Below are 19617 nucleotides of genomic sequence, written 5' to 3'. Positions count from 1 at the left end.
CCTGTACATGTCATTTTCCCATCATCAGGTTGTACATTCTAGTGGCAGAGTTTATCTTAATGATCTGGTCTGATCTGTGAGGCTAGAGACAGTGATCAGGACAAACACAGAAGTCAATAAATACTGTACTTAAACGTTGATAATACCAGTCACTAGAACACCAACTTGTTTAGTAATCATCATGCAAAGTAAGAAAACTGGAATAGACCCAATGAAATGTAAAAGTAAGGTTATCCCTGTGCATAATAAGCGCCATGAAATGAACATATTTGGGAGTGGAAGTATAATTCCAAAGATTTTTAACTTCAGCACTAGATAAAAATAACTCAACACAATGTATTTGTATATCAAATGCACTGCAACATACAATTTCTAACACAGCTGTGGTGTAATGGCTGAGCTATATGAAAACATCAATCTCATTGTGACTCATTTGTTTAGGTGGAGAATCATGACAACTGCGTGTATGACTATCTTGAGGTGCGAGATGGCTTGTTGGCTGATAGTCCACTTATTGGTACATACTGTGGATACAAGATTCCAAGTGACATCCACTCTACAAGAAACCATCTTTTTGTCAAATTTGTTTCTGATGGCTCAGTTCAGAAAGTAGGCTTCTCTGCTAAGTTTATGAAGGGTAAGCAGTTAAATTGAATGTTCTATGGTACAGTGACATTGAGATTTGAGGGTTTTGTGCTAGTGGCTATGAAGATGGAATGTAATTCCATGTAGGTTGATAGAAGTATACTGATGTTCTGGAGGAACCTTCTACTTCCATCTTGACTCAGCCTGCTGATTGCTTCCTTGTTTGTTTTACTATTCAGACCCTGCAAATGGAGGCAGTGTGTCCTCTGAAATGTCAGTAACCCTTTACTAGGGGGCAGCGCCATAGCTCAAACGGTTAGTTGCTGGATTCCCACCACGGCGGCCTGGGTTCGATCCCAGGTCTGGTCAAGTGGGATTTGTGGTAGATAAAGTGGCGCTGGAGTGGGTTTTCTCTGGGTACTTCGGTTTCCCTTGCCAATCTTCATTCCACCAAATTCTCCATCATCATAATCACCTGGGGCAGGCTACAATAGGCCAATCAGTGGCTGCCGTGCCAAGTGGACCCAGTTGGGCTCCACCCTCCCACTAAGTGAATTAAAAAAAACCTTTACCAGACTACTTGGCTTCACATTTTGGAATATATGAGTAGTGCTATTTTAAATTACAGTATTTTTTTTTGTATCTTGGCTGGAACATTCTTTGAACTTTGAAAGATTCAGTTTCAAGTTTCAGTACTTATGCGCATGTTTGATGTAGTTAAAAACATGATCTAAAACTCTTATATTATGCTCTTACTGTAAGCCATCAATTGTATGTAGCCTACAATAGTGGGGAAACTTAAGTGGGTGGTACAGTGTAAATTATATTTATTTATTTTCTTAGTGCTTAAATGTATTTTTATGTTTATCTTCTCATAATACCTGCGAAAAATTATCTAATTAATATATTTTAAAACAAATAAAACAAAAATTATCAGAAAATATATAACACAAATTTAATACTAGCAAAATTTTAAAACTGCCATGTCAGATTATGGCAACACAGCATGCCAATAGAACACTGCATGTACTTGTTTAAGGTAGTAATAATCCTGCTGGTAGGTGGATCTGCTAATAGTGGTCCTTAGGTATTGTCATTTTCATGAAAAAATTCTTATTTAGAAGAGCTTCTTGTAATGCATATTTCATATTTCTTCAGTACTGAATGTTATGATGGTATGATTGAACTGTGAATGTACAGAGCCTCCAGCAACAAGTAAATTAAGGGCAGACTTCCTGCAGCCAGCAAGGTATGCCAGCAGACAGAAAATTGTTACACCATCATCATCATCATCATCATCATCATCAACAACAACAACAACAACAATCATCATTGCCGCCACCACCACCACCACCACCACTGTCATCATCATCATCATCGTCGTCGTCATCATCATCATCATCATCATCATCATCACCACCACCACCATCACTGCCGCTGAGCGTTTCAGGATATCCTTGGACATCCAAAGGACTTCATTCCTCTACATGTATACTCCATAAATATTTTGGAAAGTGTTTAGGCTCCATAATTTTTACATGTGAATGTGAAGAAAAAAATATATCACTTATAAATCTTCTTTTGTCTTTGGACTTCAGGCACTGATGCATGCTTCATTAGAAAATATGACTGCTTATAAAAACTTGTTTAAATTATTTGGTGTTGCAGAATTTGATGAATGTGCCCTGCAGACTCATGGCTGTGAACATAACTGTGTAAACACTCTAGGAGGTTATGAATGCTCTTGCAGAATTGGATTTGAGCTTCATTCTGATGGCAAGCATTGTGAAGGTGTGAGAATTCTTCATCATTCAGAATATTCTGTACCTTACTCCTTACTTCTGTCGTGTAACACATTGATGTTTGAACTGCCATCATTACACTGATGCTTCTCATGTTACAGATGCCTGTGGTGGTGTGTTTGATGCCTCTAATGGTACCATAACAAGTCCCAGTTTCCCAGAACTGTACCCTGGAAACAAGAATTGTGTGTGGGAAATCATTGCACCACCACAGTACCGCATTACGCTCAACTTCACCCACTTCGAACTGGAAGGAAATAATGTGAGTGAAATATTTATTTCACATACTATATAAAAAAATCATGCAAGTTTTCACTGCCGAAAATTTGAATACAGAATGAAACAAGTTTTATGAAAACCAACATAGTCATCCTTTCTTAAAATTGCATTCAGTTCTAATATGTTTTAAGAAAAATTCTTCCTCTATCAGAATCATTCTTCTTCATATGGATCAAGAGACAAAAAAGTTTCAAACTCTTTTTTATTTCCAGTCTTTCCTTTCAAATTTTTTACCACCTCTTTCCTCATCTCTTAAAATATTTCAGTATCTGGCTTAAACATTTTAGTTTGGGTTGTCCCACACATGCAGGGTGTCCCAGGCGGAAAGGCCAATATTCTGGGAGATTATTCTAAACAAAAAGGTGTATATGTACATGTATCTTATTCTGAACGGTTTCCGAGATAGAGCTGTTTCACTCTACAGTTCCAAATTTGTTGATAAGAAAGAAATATTACCTACTGTTTCTAATACTGGCATTTATTGTTCAAGTGACGAAGTTGGTATAGTTTACCTTGTACGATACATTTTCGAAAATTCCACTGTTAACATCAATGCACTTTGCAACTCATGTGAGGACATGGCGTGTTGCTTGTCTGTACAGTATGTTGTGTACTGTACACTGAAATAGCTCTGTCTCAGACTGTTCAGAATAGGACACATGTACGTACACACTCTTTTGCTGAGAATGAGCGATGCTGTGACCTCCCAGAATATTGACATTTCCTCCTGGGACAGCCTGTATACACACACACACACACACACATATATACATACATACATGTTATTGTTTGTTTGTTTGTCCCCCCCCCCCCCATTGGTCTTCTCAGTATGTTTCTTCTATGCCATTCTTTTTATACTACCAAAAAGGTAATTGTTTCTTGCCTAAAAGTTATTTAATTCAAACTTTTCAAATAATTTGATTTACAATTGTATCCTTTCTCATCTTTCTTTCAATACTTCTGAAAAATTTTGTTTCCATTGTTAGGATAAGAAAAATTCCATGGTCATATTATTAAACACTAACTTTCAAATCACTTTTCAGTTCCAATTTATGGTCAACCTATGTAGTTTTCATACAGTAGTTCCAAATTGATTTGTGAATTAAAGGTCACATTCTGCCTGCACCTATACTGTCCGATATCCAATGTAGGTCAAAATAGTGCCAAGGTGTGACAGTAGGCAAATACTTCTACAAGAATACACATACGACAAAACTTATGGGAAAGGTCCCACCTTGTGATATTCGATGTTTTCATGACAGCACCTATAAGATTACTGTCTTCTGGGGTTTGATTTCTTGTAGTTTGGTAAATAGTTAGCAGAGTTTTAAAGGATGCTGATACCTCTGAGTTTTGTTTAGAACAGTAAGCTGCATGGGATAAAATGGTCAGTCTTACAGGGAAGGGAGGACAAGGGCTGGGGCTAAGAGTGAACCAGAGGGAGTGATATAAAATGAATGTGATCCTGTGTTCCTTCAAAGGGCATGTCATGAGATCAGGAAAGGGGTAAATGGTAAAATGTAAGGAAGGTGAAAGAGTAAAGAAACACTGTGAGATAAAATAAAAATGTAGTAATCTAATTAAACAAGCTACGAAAGTGGAAGATTAGAAAGGAGGTGTGTTTATCACTTAATTTTACATTGTTCCAAAAAAGAAGTTACAAATTTTAGACTAAGGCAACTATACATTGGTCTACTTCTATCACTGTTTACTTGTTATTATACTGAAAAATAAACAGGAGCCTCAGTTTAAGGTTATTTAAGCTAGAATTACATAGAAATTTCTTGTCTCATAGTAATGACGTGAGATGTGAGATATAAAAGCCTTACATTGAACATTAGTACCAGCATTCCATGTAAGTTATGTCATCATACTGGTACTGATAATTCTAGTTGAATTCATTCCGTTCACCAGATAATAGAAGGGTGTTGGAATCAAGGAGAATGAGATAAGTGGGATATGTAGCATGCATGGAGGAGATTAGAAATGCATATAAAAATTAGCTGGGAAACATTAAAAGATGAGGCTCTTAGGAGATTAAAATGTACATATTGGGATATATTAAAGGGGTAGTACTGAAATAGGGTGTGGATGGGATTCAATTGCATCAGTAAAGGATCCAGTGGCAGACTACACAGTAATAAACATTTGAGTACCATTGCAGATAGAAAATGTCCTGACCAGCCAAGGAACTCAAAATGGACCCTGATCCATTGAGTTTATAGTTGCTGCTCACTATATCCTGTTTTCTGAAAGTGCTGAAATCCCAGTAATTTTTGTGGAAGCAGGATGTGGACTGTGATCGTTGAATTTAATTTTAAAATGTGGGGGAGGGAGAATAATGCTCTTGATATGATTCTGTGTAATGAATATGTGTTTGCGTGAATTGTGTAACAGTTGTCTTTGTATCAGGTGCTGCAACTTGAGTAATACTGTTCAGAAGACTGAAACATACTTCTGAGAAGAAAACTTTATAAAGATGAACTGAAATATGACATTGAAAATTTTGTAGACACTTTGTAAATGAAGTGCAATTATCTGGTATTAAGCATAAAGAATTTACTGTTTTCTTTTCTTTCTGTTTTAGGTTTATCAGGTAAGACTTAAATTTGTGGCCTTCTCAAATTAACAGAGTGATGGCTGTGTTTCTGCTTTTTAATTGTGTGCTTTGCAGGATTACAGTGAGAAACAGGTAAATTCAGATCTTCTTTAATAAACTCTCCTATGACTTCCTTAGAATATAATAAATAAACCTGAAAAGCTTTAGTTAGAATTAACAAGACGTTGATAAATAAACAAATACTGTATCTGAGTGTGTGTGGTGCAATAGGTGATAAACTAACTTACAGTATAGGGTCTTTGTAAATTATGATGTATTTTCAACAGCCATGTCTTGAAATGAATACATGTGTATGAAACAAAGTGCACTGCATAAACATTTTTCCCAGTGCATTTTTAGTTTCACAAATGTTCCATGTGGTGTCCTCAAATCACATAAACAATATCCCACTGTCCCATCTTAACTTTGGCAACAGCTACAACAGTCCTTCCCCAAAGCTCTTCAAGGGTTAATGGTATAAGGGAAATGGGGTTGTGATACACTTATCCGTGACGTAGTCTCGCAAGAAAACTCTTGTGCCATCAAGTGAGGGAGCCACACAGTGGGTCCTGCTTGATCTATCCATGCAATGGGGATTATTTGGGGTGTGTATCATTTCTGTGTTTCATTGGGCACATACAAGTTTTCTGTTCTTAATTTTTTTTTTCATTTCATGCATCCTGTTGTGTTATAATATACAATTTCTTTATTAAAACCATCACTACACAACTATATTAAGGTCAGTGCCTAGTTTGGCTCTGCTACATGTTTCGGCTATTAAAAGCCTTCATCAGGCAAATACATGGCTAACATATATACACCACTGAACTGCAGTACTAATAAAATTGGATATAATAATATTAATTATATTAAAATGCTTGGCATAAAAATACAATAAATTAGATTATATAAGACAAAAGTTATAGTATAAAACAAGAATAAAATTGAAGAAAGTCGTCTTCTGGGTTTTGGCGCCGCTACTGCTCTCTGCATTCACAAGCCATTCACCTGCTCTGAAGATGGAGGCAATACGTTCCTCCGAAACGTCGGCCAAAACGAATAATACACGGCGCCAAAACCCAGAAGACGACTTCCTTCATAGTCATCGCCATGAAAACCTCAAAACTTACAAGAATAAAATTCTTCAAGTGATGCTTTACATCATCGAGTCAGTCGGTTTTTGTGATTTTGTTGTGTTCCCGTGGACAAATTGGTATATTCTATATTTTGTGTATTTATGATAAACTGTTTTGGAGGCTTGTGATGTAGATGTAGTAATATTAATGTTAATTATACATTGTTAACTTTGTTTACATTCTGTACAGAATGGACAATACTTTGTAAGATGAGGCACCTACTATATAATTAACATTAATATTTTAATCTTATAAATATTATTGTATCCAATTTTATTAGTACTGCTGTTCAGTGCTGTATATCTGTTAGCCATGTATTTGCCTGATGATGGGTTTTAATAGCCGAAACATGTAGTAGAGCTAAACTAGGCACTGACCTTAATATAGTTGTGTTGTGAAGGTTTTAATAAAGAAATTTTCTGTTTTTTATACCCTGAGGTGCTGTGTCTGTCACTGTCTGTGTCACTTTGCACTGACATGCAACACTCTCATCAGTACCTTATAAATCATTGCTAGCTCATAGTGAATTGACTGCTCAGAAGTGTGAGCTAATTTAGAAAGACCACTTGCTGAAATGGTAGTTTGCTACAGAATGTTTAAAATTAATTTCTTAATGTGAATTAAATTTGATTTCTTCAGCCATTACAAGTCACAGTCTTAACCTACTGTATCACATTACCACATGCTATGCCATTTCTTCTCAGACAAACATTTGTCATAGCCACACAGACATTTTATGTGGTCATTTATACATAGTACAGTCAATAATTTCATGGGTTGGCCACACACTGGCACTGTTAAGTATTATAGCGGATACATGGAGCCATGAGATGGTGCCGTGTCCATTCTTCTCTTGTCCCAGCAGGAAGCAGTTGCATGCATGCGGTGTATTCAGAAAGAAAGTCCCTGCCTGCAAGTAGCAGAAATCGAGAATGTTGCAGTCTGAGCAACAGGAAAGCGTCAAGTTCTGCCAAAAATTAGGCAAATTTGCTATCAAAATGTTTGAGATGATCAAGCAATCATATGGCAAAGAAGCTTTGGGCTGTAGTGCTGTGTTTAAGTGGCACAAACGATTTGCACAGAGGAGAGACAGTTTGGAAGATGATGAACATACTGGTTGGCCAAGAATGGTTAGAATTGAACTCAAGATCCAAGAAGCTGCAAAGTTGGTGTGTGCCAACTGCTCCCAAATGGTAGATGAAAACGCAGCAGCAGCAGAAATTAGCCATGATACTTGCATACAAAATTCTGTCTGATGACCTGAACATGTCTAGTGTTACCCATCACAGTGTTCGACACGTCCTGACCAAGACCAAAGTGACAGTCGCATGAGCATTTGTAGTGACCTGATCAATAGTGCTCACAAAGGCAGGATGTTTCTCAACCAGATCATAATAGGTGATGAAACATCGTGTTTTCTGTACGATCTGCAACTAAAGTGACAGTTGACCACCTGGAAATCGCCATCATCACCAAGAAAGAAGAACCCAGAACAGTACAAGTCAAAAGGAAAGGTAATCCTTAAACTGATTTTTGTCTTCTCTGGAATTGTTCACATGGAATTCATCCCAGAAGGAGTGACTGTTAACAAGCACCTCTACATGGAGATCCTTTGATGTCTACACAATTCAACTCGTCCTCAGCGTCCTGAGCTTTGGCACAGGAAGAACTGGCTCTTGCTACATGACAAAGCCCCTGCACATTGTTCTGTGCTTGCCCAAGAGGAACTGGCAAAACAACAGGTCACCATTTTGTCACACCCTCCATACTCACCAGATCTCACACCATGCAATCTCTTTTCCTTTCCCCACTTGAAAGAAAAGCTACGTGGGCATCGATTTCAGTTGGTCAAGGAGACTGTCACTGCCACAAGGGAAGCCGTACAGGACCTTCCTGCAGATATCTTTCAGTAGTGTTTCAGACAGCAATATCAGTGTTGGCAGACTTGCACAGCGACCAACGGCGACTATTTTGAGGGAGGATGTGAATATGTGTAAGTGTTTATGAGTATCTTGTAATACGGTGCGACAAAACGACAGTCCACGAAATTATTGACTGTAGTAGTCCTGAATAAGATTTTAATATGGATGTTTCAAAATACGTCACATCTCTGATCAATGAGTAGCTGAAGTACAATCTTGTTTTAATCAGGGTCTGTGGACAAAATTCATGATATCTTAAATTCAGTTACTTCTGTGTTCTTTATATTGTTGGGTAAAATATCCAGTGGCTGTACTTGCGAATCACTGAACTATACAAGGTAGAGTGCTCTTACAGCATAAGCATTCTTGTTCTTTGTATACATATCTGAACATTGCAGCAAGAATGTGAATATGACAGCGTGGAAGTACACAGCAAGATGGGTGAGGATGTGACAAGAAAGCATGGTGTCTATTGTGGCTCCCGGCTTCCTCCACTAATTACATCAGAGGGCAACAGCCTACGTGTTGAATTTAATTCTGACAACTCCGTGCAGAAGTCTGGCTTTGCTGCAGTCTTTTTCACTGGTAACAGCACTCATAATGCTATACATAAAAGTCAGACTGATAAACATACGTAGGTCGTACCGAAAGTCATGAGCAACTTTTTTGCATGCAACCTGGGAACAGCAGATGAAAGAGAGTACGGTGGTAGGTGGAACCAGCTGTTGTGTTAACCTTGAGTGTCTTGTGACTTCAATAGCTTGCATCACGTGACCAGTAACACTCCTAACAAAATGGCCAATGACAATATGTCCTTTCGCCAGTGTGCTGTCATCAAATTTCTTGTGAAAGAGGAAATCCCTGCTGCAGAAATTCACCAGAGACTTCAGCGTGCTTATGGAAGTGCGTGCATGGGTGCGAGCAGTGTTCAAAGATGGGTGGAACATTTTAAAGATGGGAACACCAGCATCGAAGATGAGCCTTGGAGCAGTCATCCTCGAACAGCCTCAACTGAACGCAACAAGGAAAGAGTAGATGAGATAATTCAAGATGACAGGCATGTGACTGTGGACACAAGAGCACAAAAACTTGGCATAGGGCACAGTGTAGTACAGGAGATGATTGAAAGCTTGGGCTATAGGAAAGTTTGTGCTCACTGGGTCCCGTGGTTATTGACCAAAGACCACAAAGGTCAGCGAAAAGCCATCACCTCAGAACTGTTGCAGAGATATCGACACGAAGGCGATGATTTTTTGCTCTGTATTGTGACAGGTGACGAAAGCTGGTTTCACCATTTCGAGCCTGAAATGAAACGGCAGAGTATGGAATGGCACCATTTGCATTCTCCATCAAAAGAGAAGGCAAATACAGTGCCATCAGCTGGAATGGTGATGGGCACAGTCTTCTGGGATGCAGAGGGATTTATTCTGGCTGAATTCCTGGAACCTGGGCACACCATCAATGCTGCTCGTTATGTCCTGACACTGCACAAGCTCCATCTTGCAATGCACGATAAACGTCCGGGACAAAACATCATCATCCTGCATGACAACGCTCGCCCCCACGCTGCTCACCTCACATTGGAAGCAATTGAAAAGATGGGGTGGGAAGTTCTTCCACACCCCTCCTATAGCCCTGATCTGGCACCCTCTGACTACCATCTTTTTGGATTTGTGAAGGATCAGCTGCATGGACAATGTTTTGAGACAAGGGAGGCAATTCAGAAAGTAGTGCGTCAGTGTCTTCAGATGGCTGGAACGGAATTTTACAGAAGGGGAATTTTCAAACTCCCAGAACGCTGGGATAAATGTGGACAATGAAGTGGCGATTATGTGGAAAAATAAAGAAAGGTCTGTAGATTGAGGTGGTATATTTGGTTTGTCAATAATAAAGCATGTTACTTTACAAAAAATTGTTGCTTATGACTTTCAGTACGACCCTCGTAATTATTATTATGAACATTGTTCATCACTTTGAGTTTTTCCAAATAAATCTCAGAAACCGAATCTGTTTACTATGTCAGAAGTAATGGAAAATAGATCCTACTCACATGGATCTGTTAGAAAGAGATAGTCTCAGTCACTGGATAGGAGACTTCAGATGATGAACAATATCCAAAATAAGTCATGTTTATTGTTACACATCATCATTAGAAACACAAATCATATTCAGATCACGGAAGTCATTTAAATATAATGGTGACTGGAAGAGAATGTTAGTATACTGAACATTCAATCTTAACAGCTGTTTTCATTACACTTCATAGTAAAGAACCTTACTTGGTAAGTATAAAAAATTTTCTTCTCTTGTGGAAACTGAAGGTGCATCACCTTGTTTATAAAAGTCTGTCATTTCACCCTATCCTCAGTCAGCTGCATTCAATTAACACCTTCATACCCTAGTTCTTTAAATACATTTTAATATTTTCCTGTCGAATATGTCCAAGTTTTTCATATGGTCTCTTCTTTTCAAGTTTTCTGACCAAAATGTTACAAGAATTTTCCAATAAGGAAAAACTACAGATTTGGTTTTACTAAGTCATAAAGGGCTGAGTCATTTTGTGAAGGATCAATAACTGAACAAAGGGTTTGGATGAACAAAAGCTACCAAGGACTGAGTTAATTATATAAAGCCCCTGATCAGGGAGCAGATATTGAAAAAAGAAGTTTGGAGCATTGGAATGTGTAATTAGAATAGAGCAGACAGGGGTTGTTAAGACAATTTGTGAAAGTAAGCCAGAAGGCAGAAGAAAAGTGAAATGCTCAGATTCAAGTGGCTGGAAGAAATGGAGAATGATTAATGAGAGCTGAAAGTGAAGAGATGGAAGAAAGAGGTAAATAATAAACAATGGACATGTCATAAAGGAGGCCAAGGTTCATACACAACCATAGAACTGTACATTAAGGTGTAAGTAAGTGAATAGAAAGGGGAAATTTATTATTATACATATTATTGCTTACTACAGACATGGATGAATGTGCAACCAACAATGGAGGTTGTCAACATGAGTGTCGGAATACCATTGGGTCGTATGCATGTTCCTGCCACAATGGCTTCATGCTGCATGAAAATGGACATGACTGTAAGGAGGGAGGATGTAAGTATGAGATTACTGCACCTTCTGGAACCATCTCTTCACCAAATTATCCTGACTACTATCCAAGCCGCAAGGATTGTGTTTGGCATTTCACTACTACTCCAGGACATCGCATCAAGCTGGTAAATATTGCAGAAATAATTTCTTTCATAGCAGTGAATTTCTAATGGAATAGCATAGCATTTGATCTTCATTAATTAATTGAAAGCAGAATAATTTTGGTAACATTACAAACGGAAATCCTGCATTAAAAGGTAATATGCTAATATGTATGACATCAAATATAAATTCTATTAAATGTATAACCTAGTAACTAATTAGATGGAGCTGAGTATTTCTCAGGAAGTCACCAGTCCCTTAGCTACTCAAGAATTTTTTCGTTTTATGGAACCAGAAGATTCATTACTGTGTTCACAAGAACCTGCCACTGGTCCCTACGTTGAGCCAGATCAATCCAGTCCATACCACCCCAACCTATCTCTCTAAGATCCACCTCATTTTTATCCTCCCACTTACATCTAGGTCACCCTAGTTGTTTCATTTCTTTTGGCTTTCCTACCAAAATCCTGTATGCATTCCTGTCATCCCTCATGCATGCTATATGCCCTCACCATCTCATCATCATTGACTTGATCATTCTAATTATACTTAGATAAGAGAAAAAGTTTTGCAACTCTTCATTACGTCATTTTCTCTAACCTCCTGTTATTTCATTCCTCTTGGGTCCAAGTATTCCCCTCAGCAACTTGCTCAAACATTGTCAGTTTATGTGCCTCCCTTAATGCCGGAGACCATGCTTCACACTCATACAAAACTATTGGCAAACTCGAGAGTTCTGTAGGTTTCAGTTTGTATGTCTTTGTGCTGCATATGCAAACACAAAATGTCCTGAACTGAATCATAACAAGCATGACCCAAATCCAATTTTATCTTATTTCCTCAGGAATCAACTTTTTATTAAGTTTCTCATATTACTAAATGTATACAATCACACAAATTGACTATTTTAGATTAAGGTAAAGTTGAAGAATGCCATCTTCTGGGATGTGGCGCCATCTTTGATCATTTGCCACCAAAAATCAAATCTATGTCTAATGACTTGAAAAATTTTAAAATTCAGTTGACAACATTTTTATTGCAAAATTCTTTTTATACATGTGATGAATTCTTTAGTAACAAATTTGCCTAGAAATAAGGATAACAACATAAACAATTTTAATATTGCATAATTTTATGACTAGTGATGTAAGACTGTAAATTTAACACATCCTCATTCCATCAAATCTCCATAGGCATTACCACCAGTAAAGGTACAATAGGACATATGGAGGATTTAAGACCACAGAAACTGTTTTCAAGACTAATTATACTGTCATATTATTATCTCTGTATTACTATATTATTATTATTATTATTNTGTATAGTGATGTAAGACTGTTTTTTGATATAAATTTAACACATGTTTTTTTATCTATTTTAATTATTATAAACTGTACATATATATATATTTATATTGTAGTATATTAATTATGTGACTGGTTCTATATCTATGTATATGGATTTATGGAATATACAATGAATGAATGAATGGATGAATGAATGTAGATCTTGTGTGAAGCACACAAGATTTACATGGTGCCACATCACATTCTTCATAGTCAGTGCCATGAAAGATTCAAATCTTACATAAGGTAAAGTTGTCCCTGTGCTTAACTAATTAAGCACTATGCCATGAAGGTATATGGGGCAGTGGATGTATAGATCCAAATTCTCTTGAACTTGGCACTAGTTGGAGGTGAGATTACAGATGCAAAATATATTATCGGATTGGAAATTTTGCAGCCATTTTACATAATAAAGTATCTTCCAAATGGGAGCCTGTCAAACATGGAGTTCCACAGGGCTCATTGGGTCCATTACTATTTCTCATTTATATAAATGATTTTCCACTAACCATAAACAAAATGGCTAATCCAATATTATTTGCAGATGATACCAGCATCATTATATCAAACACTAATCCTGAGGAATTTAAAAGTAATGTCAGTTCACTCTTGAATGAGACAATTAATTGGTTCAATAGCAACTTTTTAACACTGAATTGTGAAAAATCACACTTCTTGCAATTCTTATTAAAAAAACATAAAGAAATAAAAATGCAAATAATATCTTCTAACTCAGTGATTACCAATATTAATTGTACTAAATTCCTGGGTTTAAATGTTGATAGTACAATGTCATGGAAGGATCATATCACTGAACTGTCATCAAGACTAAATAAGGCTTGTTATGCAATAAGGGCAATAAAACCATTTATGTCTTTAGACTTAATGAAGTCGATCTATTATTCCTGTGCGCACGATATTCTATCTTACGGTATTATCTTCTGGGGTAATTCTTATCTCAGTGACAGTATTTTTAAAATTCAAAAAAGAATAATAAGAGTTATTACTAGTTCAGGTAGATACGACTCATGCCGTGAATTATTTAAAAAATTACAAATATTGCCACTTCAGTCTCAATACATATTCTCACTACTTGTCTTTGTCATCAAGAACAGAAGTTGCTTTATATCTAATTCTGATATTCATGATATTAATACTCATTACAACCACAATTTACACTTGCCTTCTACAAATCTATCATCTGTACAGAAAGGAGTACTCTTTTCTGGAAGTAAGATTTATAACCACTTACCATTAAATATTAAAATGCTATCTAAAGATATTAAGCATTTCAAATCTTCATTACAAACCTACCATACAGAACATGCATTGTATAGTATTAATGAATATTACCAATTAACTTCCTAATGAATATGGTTCTTTTTATATTTCTTGCCCTTTGTACATTTTGATTAGTTGTGGGAGGTCTTCCCACTGTAAGTTCAATTCATTCATGTTTCATTATCTTCACTATTATCTTGTGTATTTGTTCAAACTGTGTTTTGTGACACTGTTGTGCAATACTGTGTTTTGCTTTGTGTCTTTGATCAAAATATGTTTTGTGACACTGCTGTTATGCAATACTGTGTTTTACTTTATGTCCTTATTGTGCTCATTATGAATGTATGTATATATCATTATTTTATGTTTATATTATATTTGTATCTTGACAGCTTCTATATCCCATAGGTTGGTTTGACCTTGTATGGATTAAGAGAATGCAAATAAATGAATGAATGGCATTTATAATGTTTTAGCTATTCAATGTGTTTGAATTGGAGCCCCATCAGGAGTGTGCATATGATCACATTGTACTATATGATGGTGATTCCCCTGAATCACATACATTGGGAAGGTTTTGCGGCTCCAAACCACCACACCCAATTATTGCCACTGGGAATCAGATGTTCTTGGTCTTTAAATCAGATGCCTCTGTACAGAGAAAGGGATTTTTCGCAAGCCACACAACAGGTATATCTTTTGTTTCTCCAAAGCAGTATTTCTCAGACTGTGTTATCAGTACCCCAAAGGGTACCAAGCAGTTTGTCACAGATGCCAAGTCCTAATTCACATTTTTCAACATTTGTATTGAAAACTGTATATCTGCGGGTGTTATTTTTGTACTGAATCAACTCAGAATAAACTTATGCACATAATAGCTATCAAGACATGCATTGTTCATTTATGTTAGAAGAGGATCAGATATTAAACTATAAATTTTACAGGCCGTTTTTGCATGGGCTACAGATATTTATTAAACTGCTGCAGGGCACACCAAGCACAAAATTTTAAAGAGTTTCAATAATGCTAATGCAGTACAAATGATTATGTCAGATATTTTTTCAGTGTTGAACATGTAATAGGTATAATGTTACACTAGTAGATTCAGTACTAAATTTTGTTATGAGGTAAAGATGAAAGTGAAATCGCCTATATGTCTGTGACCCATGTAAACCAGGCTTATTGGAGGCATAGAGCTAAAGCTTTACAGACATGTCAGATCACTAGAGCAAATGCAGGAGGCTACTCATGTGGAAAGAGTCACTATTAGACTCTGAATAACAGTGCTATCCAAAGTCATTCTGAAAAATATCAGTGGCCCAAAAAGGACATGAATCATCACTTGACTATTTCGGCAATAAGTAGTCACTGTACTGACTGATCCCTATGGGTCTTGGTTACAGCCATTAGGAACTTTACAGTAAAGTATCTGTACATAGTGTAATAAGGCAATACACCCTTGATTTGTTAGGTTTTCAAGTTGTTTAATTTTTGCATATTTGCCTTTCTTGGATATAATGGTGAAACCAAATGGAGAATCTGGCCGTGTGTCCAGAAGCAGTATGGACCATTTCCAGGTGGTGATTTAATACTGATGAATATTATAAATCAACTTTTCAGTGAACACTTTGTCTTGATTGTCTCTCCTACCGATAATATAATTACACAGTTTATGTATCTACTACAACTGTATCAGTGTTTGTATTATTGTTTGTATGTGGGTCATTTCATAAATGATGCACAGGTTGGCAACAGTGCGGAGTAGATGACTCAACAACAGTGAGCCTCACGGTTCAGGGCTTGAGAAAAACCAGACAGAAATCCACAGTGCTTTAAGTGAAGTTTGTGGCGAGTTAACAGTGGACCGTAATACAGTTTCTCGATGGGCTAGTTGTTTTCGTGGCAGCCGTGTGAGCATAAACGATGATCCAAGGCCAGGAAGGCCAAAAACATAACAGATGAACGAAGTGTGAAACTTGTGTCAGATGCTCTTGAAGAAGACTGTCGTGCGACATGTGAGGAACTTTCTGACAAATGATTTAAAGAAGAGAAAGATTTCTGCACGATGGGTCCCTCACTGCTCGACTCCTGAACAGAAGCAGAAATGCCTCGACATGGCAACCTTGCTGAAACAAAGATTCGATGTTGAAGGTCAAGCATTCTTGTATCGACTTGCTGCTATTGATGAAATGTCAAACAAATGATGATCTTTGCTTATGATCACAAAGGAATCATCATGACAGACAGAGTTCCGTGCGGGAAAAAAGTATCACAGCAGTTTATTATCGTGATTTTATGCAAAATTTGTGCAGAAAAATGCACAAAAACCGACCTCAGTTGCTCTAGGCTGGGCCGATCATTCTCCATGACAACACTCGCCCGCACATCAGGAATGTTGTAACAGAAAAGCTGCGCCAATACGGTTGGGAGGTGTTGCCTCATGCTCCCTACAGCCCGGACATGAGTCCACCAGACTTTGATTTATTCCCAAAGTTGAAACAACCTATGTGAGGCCGTGGTCTTCCTTCTCTGGAAGAGCTTTCTGCTGCAGTTACCCGAGCCATTCAACAGATAAACAAAGATGGTGTCCTGGATGGAATAGTAAAGCTTCCCACACGTTGGGACTCGGCCATTGAGAAGCAGGGGGACTATAGTGAAGGACTGTAAAGAGACATTTAAAAAAAATAAACATGGACGTAAACAAAAAATTGTGTGCATTATTTCTGAAATGACCTACGTATTACTGTATAGGACTGAATTAATTTATAGTGGTTCTTAGTGTTTTCATTTGTCATTGTATGGGTAAGTAATGTATATTTTATTATCTCATGTTCAAACATGATTATGTATGTATATTTTATTATTTTATGCTTAAACATGACAGATTCTATATCCAATAGGTTGGTTTGACCTTATATGGATTGACAGAATGCAATAAATAAAGTAAAGTAATCTCTGCATCCATTGATGTGAACATCATTGTTGAATTGTCCACTCATACGTGTTCTTTGTAGTTATTTGCTTCATATGTATCCCCTGTAAGCAGCCCTCATGTTACAGCCATCAGGTGGTGTTTCCGTGAAGTTTTTCCAGTTGGCAAGAAGCAAAAACTACTCTGTGTAGAAGTTACATAACATGTCAGCCAAGATAAATCTGTATTCAGCCTTTCAGTTTGTAATAACTAATAAGCCATTTGAAATAGGCAAATAAGTGTGCATGGAGGTAAACCATAAGCATGCCTTCTAATTCCACGTGGCACATTTTTATATGTTAACAATTAGCAAACCTGACTGGATCAAAATTTCAAGGTTCTGTCAGACAAATTTATTATAGTAAGAATTTGCATTACCAGTAGTATAAACTACACACAGAAATAAATTATACATCTGCAAAGATTACTGTTTATGAGTCCATGAAGTTTGGTAGATCTTTATTGAGACTTTGGGGGAAAGGTTTATAACAGTTAGTCACAGGTTTCCCACCACAGAGGCTCAGATTCAATTTCAGGGCAGTTCATGTGGGTTTGCAGTGGACAAAATGGCACCGGAGCAGTTTTCTGTCTAAGTACTGCAACAGTGCAACTGTGACAACAATTAAAGTTTCAGATTTGCTACGGGTGGTAGTTGATAGTGCTTTATTGTTATAGATTATGGTTTTTGTTCATGTTGTATAGTGTTAATATTTTTAACTGGTATGACATTACACAATTGTGATGCAGTATGTGATATTTACTCATGTTGACTATTTCTATATCCATTGGTGTTTAACCATGTAAGGATTTATGGAATGCTGAATAAATGAATGAATGAATGATTGAAGTTTTCCCAGTCAGTTATTGTTCTACCAGTTTCAACTCATATGTTATCTGGAACTGACTTGTGGCATAAGTATCAAAAGACTGTCTCACCTAGCAACTAGAATAAAATGAAGACATACCAGGTTGCATGACAGCACATCCCAAAAACAGAATTATTCATATAACAGGTCACATTGGACGGAGTGATTTATAATTTGTAATTGTTATTGTGACGGACCAGAATGAAACAAATCATATTCATATAACAATTAATTTATTCATCTTGCTAGCATCACCATATAGAACAAAGTAGTACACTTTCTTTCTTTAAAAAAAGTTGGATAGATTCTAAAGTGTTCTACAGAAAATTGGAATTATCATGAAGCCAAATAGATGACTTTCAGACCATTTTTAGCCTGATTTCCTTCCTTACAGAAAGAAATGTGGCAGTCCTACATATTGTTGTTTACTGCCAGAAAAATATACTAGATTAAAGAGTATGATAGTGAACATGGCTGTGCCATAGCTCAGGCAGTTAGTTGCTGGCTTCCCACCACGGCAGCCTGGATTCAAGCTCGGGTCAGGTCATGTGAGACGTGTGGTAGACAAAGTGGCACTAGGGCAGGTTTTCTCCAGGTACTTTGGTTTCCCCTACCCATCTTCATTCCACAAATTGCTCTGCAATCACCATCACCTATCATCTGGGTCTGGCACAATAGGCCAATAGTGGCCACGGTACCAAGTGGACTCAGTCCCACCCCACTAATAATAATAAAAAAAAAAGTAAAAAAGAAAATGGTAGTGGTCATCATAAATCTTCACAAATTATCTTGTTTTAAATTATGTGTTGCTGCTGGTACATAAATGATGTCTGTTATGATTTTTCTGCTGGGATGCAATAGAGTTCTATTTTAATTTGAATCAATAAATCACTGAAGCCTAGCCATATGTCGTGTGTCACCTACTCTGTTATTGAAAACAATATTTCAGCATATATATATTTTATCTGTTGTATTGGCAGTTTGTGGTGGACACCTACAGGCTACTGATCGTGTCAAGCATCTATATTCACATTCAAAGTATGGTGATCACAATTATGAAAACAGAGCTGATTGTGATTGGTCCATTGAGGCACAGCCTGGTCGCAATGTACACCTAACCTTCCTCACCTTTGAGCTTGAAGACGAACAGGACTGTGGCTATGATTATGTTGAAGTCTATTCTGGTCTTGATGCCAGTGGACCTTCTTATGGCCGCTTCTGTGGAAATTCTGTGAGTAAATAAATACAGTGTTACTTAACTTTGGGTTAATTTACTGCCAGTTACTGAATGATGGAAACTGTTGTAATTAACGATGAAATGTGGTTATACAGATGAAAAATCTGGTCCATCATAGCTTTGCTAACACAGTCTCAATTTTCATGGGCATAACATCAAACTCAGTGTAACTTAGTATGTTTTCCCTTTGTCTATAAACATTTACTGATTAAACAGGTGTTACATTAATTTTAGAACAGTGACATCTGCATGTCAACATCAGGCTCTTTGTGATGTGTAACATAAATGCTGTATTGAACTAATTCATACATGTACCACGTTTATTATAGCTGAATATTCAAAGTGTAACATCACCAGATACTTTTTTAAAAATAATTGCATTTCATGTATGTTGGAA

General features: G+C 37.0%; 1 protein-coding gene across 10 annotated transcripts in view; it reads left to right on the top strand.

The window, feature by feature from the left end:
* LOC111870596 (tolloid-like protein 1) overlaps positions 1-19617 on the top strand; it is a 181436-nt gene that overhangs the window by 159930 nt on the left and 1889 nt on the right. For all 10 annotated transcript variants that reach the window (XM_023863013.2, XM_023863014.2, XM_033753912.1 and 7 more), the window contains exons 12-19: positions 442-637; positions 2254-2376; positions 2489-2649; positions 5254-5262; positions 8722-8908; positions 11289-11542; positions 14623-14836; positions 18964-19214. In XM_023863013.2, the coding sequence (XP_023718781.1) occupies positions 442-637; positions 2254-2376; positions 2489-2649; positions 5254-5262; positions 8722-8908; positions 11289-11542; positions 14623-14836; positions 18964-19214 (1395 nt within the window). The remainder of the gene's footprint in view (positions 1-441; positions 638-2253; positions 2377-2488; positions 2650-5253; positions 5263-8721; positions 8909-11288; positions 11543-14622; positions 14837-18963; positions 19215-19617) is intronic.

The sequence above is a fragment of the Cryptotermes secundus genome, unplaced genomic scaffold (assembly GCF_002891405.2).
Source record: "Cryptotermes secundus unplaced genomic scaffold, Csec_1.0 scaffold296, whole genome shotgun sequence".
Lineage (NCBI taxonomy): Eukaryota > Metazoa > Arthropoda > Insecta > Blattodea > Kalotermitidae > Cryptotermes > Cryptotermes secundus.
The sequence above is the reverse complement of the archived record's forward strand: the minus strand, read 5'-3'. Positions and strand labels throughout refer to the sequence as shown.